Source organism: Vicia villosa, unplaced genomic scaffold, assembly GCF_029867415.1.
Source record: "Vicia villosa cultivar HV-30 ecotype Madison, WI unplaced genomic scaffold, Vvil1.0 ctg.000625F_1_1, whole genome shotgun sequence".
In the NCBI taxonomy this organism is placed as follows: domain Eukaryota; kingdom Viridiplantae; phylum Streptophyta; class Magnoliopsida; order Fabales; family Fabaceae; genus Vicia; species Vicia villosa.
The window spans coordinates 198,968-206,045 of NW_026705281.1; the positions used below are offsets into that span (position 1 = coordinate 198,968).

Here is a 7,078-nt window from a genome sequence, read left to right on the forward strand (position 1 = left end):
ATCAAAGTAGGATCAGGGTCTTTCATCTGAGGTTGTATCCAACAATTGAAAAGAGGTTAATTACATCAAAGTTAAAAGGTGCGCTTATCAGGTGTTTTGTTTCAAAATACAAGTTAAACTAAACTTTGGATTCAAGTAATGGCATATGGGGTCAATTGTGTTTCGAATTATGAAAAAAATTGAGATGCTCGCAAGGGTGGAATTTAAGGAGTATTTGTACGAGTTCTGATCGAGATTTCACCTGAACACAGTTCAAGGTTCATGTCAAAGATGGTTCGTATCGTACAAGTTCATCATTCACTCATTCAAAATCTACACATTCAAAGGGTTCAAGGTCCATATATTTAAACATTCATACATTCCAACAAAGTCAAAAGGTCATTATTCACTACAAAAGCCAAAAAAGTCCAAACCATTACAAAGTTCAAATAAAGTCCAAGATTCCACAAGAAACCTATACAAATATAAACCTTGAACCACCTATTCTAAGAGCATATTCAAATAGTCACACAACTTGATTCAAATTGATTTCATTTGCCTTGTTCTAATAATCCCATGTTCTCTCCAACTATGCTGCAAATATCAAAATGTCAAATAGCAAATGCTTGTACTGCCATATGAACTCATGGTCTGTACATACTTCAACCATTTCACGTTCATGTCACCCCAAAAGTGAGTTATTTAACTTCATTCATTGCCACTCCTAGTTTCACTTTACCCATTACCACATGTCTCTTGTTTGAAACATCACTCAATACCACCAACCTGCATGATGGGAAAATGGAACAAGTCAGGTTCATCCAAAGATTAATACAAGGCTATATTAGCAAGGACCAACAACAAACAGCAACCTGCAAACATACATAAAACCATCCTACTGACCTGCCAGCATTCAAAAAAACAATTCAAAGCCACCCCACATTCAGTTCGGTCAGATCAGATCGGCAGAAAGTACATCACAAAAAAAGGGTATCGCATTTGTTTTTGATAGCTTGAACCAAAGTCCTGGTCACTAATCCTACTTACCATTTCCATTTAAACTATTTCAAAATCCATTCATGTCAGTTCCAAACATACCATAATATAACCTCAGAACATTCAGATACAAATCTATACCATATAGACCAAACAATCATCATACCACATTCAAGTTTAAGTCATGCATACATATATCTTTGCACACATTACAGCCCTGCATCTATCATTCATTCAGAACATACAATAACCAACCGATCAATACATTCAGCCAACTATTGAAAAATTCAAAGAACCTGCAATCCAATGCCAAAACAGTCCACATACATTCAGTTCACATAAACCCTGCATAAACCGAAACTACTAGTCAAAACGGCCTTACACCTCACATAACAAAACCACACATCCGTTTGACCAAACTGAAACGTAGAACAGAATTTCCCAACTTACTAACTATCCCAAAATATCCCCTACTGTCAAACATAACTAATAACCTCCATCTAACCAACTTCTAACAACCAAAACAGAATTTTAAACCAACTAAATGCCAGCTCATTGAATTCCTAACAGAAATAACAAACTCTCATTTTAGTTACAAACTTTCAGAACTAACAGAACTAACTTTCCTGTTTCAAACCCTATAACTAACCTCTAACAGTCTTATAACAGATCCTAACTAACCTCACATTCCTAACTAACTCACTTAACTTCCCAAACATAACTACCAAACATAATTATAACAGATAACAGTTTCCCAACTAACAGCTTCTAACCAATTCACAACTGTTTCTAACTATAACTAACTCCTTCAGTTTTGTAATAGAATCCTAACCATGTGTAACCAATTGTAACTGAAACTTCAATAGAAAATTGAGAAGAGTAACCAACCTGGAAATTTTATATGACTGGACCTTCACTCTACTTCTGAACCCCCTTCACCTCTATTCATTCTCCATCTTCAACCCATCCATCATCACCTTCACTTCCACCATTCTCTCGACCATTTCCACTTCATTCACCAACCTTCAGTCTCCACCATTTTTCACACCAGCTTCAACTTCATCTCTTCACTTCTCTGCTTCACTCTCTCAACTTCATCATCATCTTCAAGCTTTCTCCAATCACTCTCTATCTCTGAATAATCATCACAAGAACCTGCAAAAACAGAACCAAGATGCTAAGAAGATGAGAAAATCGCAACAAAAGGAATTCAGAATCTCCTTCATCAATAACCACATCTAAACCTTCATCGTCTTCTTCAACCAATTCCATCACCTTCATCAATCTTCAACTATCTTCATCAACTTCGAACCAAACTTCTCCTTACATCGCAACCTTCATAACCTCATCAACTTCAGTTCATCTCAGCATCTTCCTCAATACTCCCTGCAACAACATCAATACAACAATCCTGAGAACAGAAAAGAAGAAGAAGGTTCAGAGAAAGAGGAAAAAGAAAACGACCTGAATTCGTAACAACCTCACATTCGTATCGCATCTGAATCGAGTTCCATATATTCGTCTTCTCCTCCATATTTCTTCATCGATTCACAAAACCAATAAAGACTGCACTCTCTGCAACGGCTCCAATCATCATCGTTCTCCATGTCTATTCTCAATCCTCAACGCGCATCTCCAACAAAATCTTATCATCATCTTCATCAATCGCGAGTTCGAGTACGAGAGAGAGAGGATCAAGATCGAGAAAAAGGAGAGAGGTGACCTCCGTTCATCATTCGGTCACTTGATATTGGCACCACCGCGATCTCGATCGGAGAAAAAGAAGAAGGACATCACCGCCGCGCCGCCGTCGGAGGGAACGAGAGAAAGAGAACGAGAGTGAGGGAGTTGAATCTGTGGAAGGCGAAAGGTCATAAAACTCAACCCTAATCCCTTTTTATTTTCTTCAATTTAATGTTTAATTAATTAGCATAAGATTTGTTAATCGACATTTTATTAGATTTAATTAGGATCAATTAGATAAACCAAATACTAACTGTCATTAGTATGAATAATTGGTGATTAATTGAATAAAACTTGAATCCTGATCCATGATACCTTGGGCCTGCAACAAGTTCGTACCCGCACCCCCTGAAGGCCCATTGCACCGTTTTTTGCAAGCTAATCTGAACAAAAACAATATGTTTGGGCCTTATGACTGAATCTGGCGCTGTACCCCTGCCATGGCCCATCCTTCCTTTTTGGTATATAGGAAACTGTGACAAAAAACCACCTTGGGCCTCCCTGTTGAGCCCAGCATCCAGATTGCTCATCATGCCCCCCCCTTAATTCAGTTTACACCCCCTGATTTCACTTTCTTTTAGTTAAATTTAGATTTCATTTTCCACTCTTTAGGTAATAAAAAATAGCAATAAATCAATAAAACTTGTTAGATTTTTAGGTAATTGTTAACATTAATTTTCCACAAAACTCATTAAAAAATGTTAGTTTTAGGCTTATGGTTTTAGTCTCCTCTTTTGCTTGATTTAGAGTTCACTTATCTTTCATAAAAATCAATATAAAAATAGTAGTTTTTTAGTTTAATTTCGCACTAGTGCTTGAATTGCTCTTATACTATTTCCATGTCATTTTTGTGCAATTGTCATGTGATTTTTGTGACTTGTTTTTGGCCATATTTTTGGCCTATTTTGTTAATACCATTTTAATGCTCTTTTTAGATTTGTTACCATAATTTTAGATTAGACTCCCTTGTACAATGATAACAATTAGGCTTAGAGAATTAGGCTAGTCCCCCACTTTTTCATTCTTTTCTTTTTCCAACATTAAAACATCTAATAAATACCAAAATAAAATCCCATTAAAAAATACCAAGAAAACACTAAAAAAACATTAATAAAAAAGTGAAAATCATTAAAAAGGGAATGGAAGCTTGAATCTCCCTTGCTTTAGGGAATCATTCGAGTGCTTGGATCTCCCTTGCTTTAGGGAACCATTCGGGCGTAAGTTCCCAAATTCTAAAAGACACAAACCAAAGAGTAACTCGAGTTTCCCTTGCCTTAGGGATTTCCTCGAAACACTCAAACTCTCTCTCTCTTTCTCTCCTTTCTTAAGGGCATTGTTATCTCCGCTCTATTGCATCCTAGGCTGTCCCCTTATGCAAGAGCGCGAGCGTTAACTCCGCCCAACTAAAAAACACAAAAACAAACAGAAAATCGTGAGCCGAACTACGACGCTCTGATTCCTGAAAAGGATACGTAGGCATCAAGTCGCGGGGCTTGAACGAGCACACTTGTAAATAATTCCTTCTTTTCCCCGTATTTCTTTTTGCATGCATTCACATAGATAGACATAGTACACACCCTTTAGATAGAAACAAACATAGGTGGATACCATCGAGTACGATGGGCGCGAGGGGTGCTAACACCTTCCCCTCGCGTAACCGACTCCCGTACCTAGATTCTCTGGTCGTAAGACCCTGTTCCTTCCCTTGTTAGGTTTTCTGATATTCCTTTCCCTTATGGGATAAATATATTGGTGGCGACTCTGTTCATTTTTCGCGAGCGTGCGACACATATTTCCACCAGCTTGAGCCTGTTCAGTAGAAGGTTAAGCAGCTACAGGTTTTGTTGATACTTTGGTCCTGGGTGTCTTTCTCTGCATTCAGTATCAAATATAAGAACATATAATTTGTCACAGCAACAAAATATAAAGACATGAATTGTGGCACAATACCTTTCTCTTTAGTGCATTAGGATGTTGCTCAGTAGCTTGACACTTCCTAGAATTGTGGCCCAATTTGTCACACTTTGTGCATCTATATGATACACCTACCCTCCTCATCCTTGATCCACTCTCATCCAACTCTCTAAACCTCTGTTTCTTAGGCCTTCCAGGTCCCTTCTTGTATTGTGGTGGCAAAAAGTTTTCAACATCCATAGTGGGCCACATGTCCATGCCATTTATTGGGCCAACATTGTTTTCATAACATGCCTTGTAAGCATCTCTCATGTAACAAGGGTCAACATACTTCTCAGGATCTAAATTCTGATATTGCAATGCATAAACAGCATGTCTACAAGGTATGCCTACAAGATCCCAACAGCAACAAGTGCAAGTTTTCTTCCGAATGTCAACAACAAACTGCAACCCATTATATGGGTGATGAACTTGCCACAAATCACCACTACTCCATGTAGGCAGCCATTCTCCACTTAAATGAGTTTCCTTATCAAGCCTTTTCCTAGGATTAGGCATGACATTGTGCTTCCGCTTATCAAGCTTCACAATACTATTTTAATCCTATTCATGATATAGTTCCTAATCCATTCTACCATAGTGAGTATTGGTTTATCCCTAGCTTGTAATATGGTACTATTGAAAGATTCACTCAAGTTATTCATCAAAACGTCACACTTAGGGTAAAATGAAAAAGAATGCTTACACCACAGTTTTGTTGGCACTCCCATCAACCAATCCCATGCCTTCTTATCAAGTTGCTTAAGCTCATTCATCTTCTTCTCCCAAGCCTGGAAGTATGTCGGCTTGGCAGCCCCCATTAAAAGGTCCCTGATGGCAGCTCCACCACCAAATTTCTTCTTGAAATTTCAATACAAATGTCTGAGGCATACCCTATGTTCTATTTGTTCAAACATCTCCTCAAAGACACTAACAATCCCCTAAAACCAGCATAAGCACACAACAGAAAAAAAGCATATCACATTAGCACTATACTATAAACAATTTAACTTCAATTAGCACTATACCATAAAAATGAATAACAAACACATTTTGTACCTTTTGTTGATCTGATATAAAAACATACTTTCTCTCAGATCCAATGTCTTCCATTAGCAATTGCATAAACCATCTCCATCTTTCCTTTGTCTCAGTCTCCACCACACCAAATGCCAAAGGATAATATTGGTCATTTGGGTCCCTTGCTACAGCAATTAACAGCTGACCTCCATATTGTTTCTTAAGATGATACCCATCTACACCTATAAATGGTCTACAACCATTGGTAAACCCTTTCTTGCAGCCATCCAAACAGAAATAAAATCTCCCAAATCTTGGTGGTAGTGTTGGATATGGTCTCTCAGTGTTTATCTTAACAGTATTACCAGCACAATGTTTTCTCAACTCAGCTGCATAACTCCATAACATATTATACTGTTCCTTTGCATCACCTTCAATTATTTCCTCATCCATTGCTTTTTCTCTCCAAGCTTTTCCTTTGGTGATGCCTACTGAATATTTCTGTCTAAGCTCAGCCATAATTTCAGACAACTTGACTTTCCCTTGTGACTTCCTCTTTTTAACCACTAACTTAGAGACCCACTTGGAATTGGCAGACTTGTTATTTAATACCCTTGCACATGTGTGGGTCCCCACCCAAGTCTTTATCTGGTAAGTGTGACTGTCTCCCACTTTACTACATAATGCCAAAATGCCACATTTACCCTTGCACTCAACCCTAACCCTATAACTCTCATTCTTAACAAAACTTATCTCTCTACCATTTAAAACAGACCACTCCCTAATAGCATCTTTAAATTTAGAGAGAGATTTGAACTCCATACCTAATTTGAATTGAAAGTCTTTGTTGAGCAGCTCTGATCTGAAGTTGTCATACTTTGGCTTGGAAGGTTTCTCACCCATGTCACTATCATCAACATCTTCACTGTCAAGTTCCTCACTAGCATAATCCACATCTTCATCATTGGTCATATTCCTCTTTGAACTAGATCCTTAGACACTCTTGGGCACCAAAAGATTAACCTTCTTTACCATGCTTCTGGATTTCATGTTTTTGGGATCCTTGGATGCACACCGCTTGAATCTCAAAAATTTCCCATTGACATTCACCCTATTCCCACTCTCTGGAAGAACTACCTCCACTTGATCGAATTGTTCATCTTCTACTTCAATAACTCTTTCCTCTTCACTGTCATCGAAACATTGTCCTGCATCAGTATCAGAACCACTGCTCTCAGTTTCACTAGATGTGCTGAAGTCATCCACATTAGGATGAACCACCTTGGTCATCATGTCCTTTACACCATGCTCCACCCAAATATGACCATCAACCTTACAAGACATACAATGCTTAGCAATTTCTACACAAGCTGCATCATCAACAACA

The 7,078-nt window shown here is 38.1% G+C and overlaps 1 protein-coding gene across 1 annotated transcript; it reads right to left on the reverse strand.

The window, feature by feature from the left end:
• Positions 1-2,329: 2,329 nt before the first annotated feature.
• LOC131629959 (uncharacterized) lies at positions 2,330-6,663 on the reverse strand. The gene is made up of 4 exons (XM_058900763.1): positions 5,731-6,663; positions 5,565-5,612; positions 4,669-5,214; positions 2,330-2,386 (listed from the first exon to the last, which is right to left on the reverse strand). Exons 1-4 carry the CDS (start codon positions 6,661-6,663, stop codon positions 2,330-2,332), a joined length of 1,584 nt encoding a protein of 527 aa, XP_058756746.1.
• Between the last annotated feature and the right edge of the window lie 415 nt (positions 6,664-7,078).

Excerpts from the sequence above, each read along its gene's own strand:
- LOC131629959 (XM_058900763.1), bottom strand. The coding sequence starts at position 6,663 with ATGACCAATGATGAAGATGTGGATTATGCTAGTGAGGAACTTGACAGT. Across the intron at positions 5,215-5,564 it reads TTGAACAAATAGAACATAGG|CTTGATAAGCGGAAGCACAA; the intron begins GTATGCCTCAGA and ends AGTATTGTGAAG. Across the intron at positions 2,387-4,668 it reads CTAATGCACTAAAGAGAAAG|GATTGTTGTATTGATGTTGT; the intron begins GTATTGTGCCAC and ends TTCTGTTCTCAG.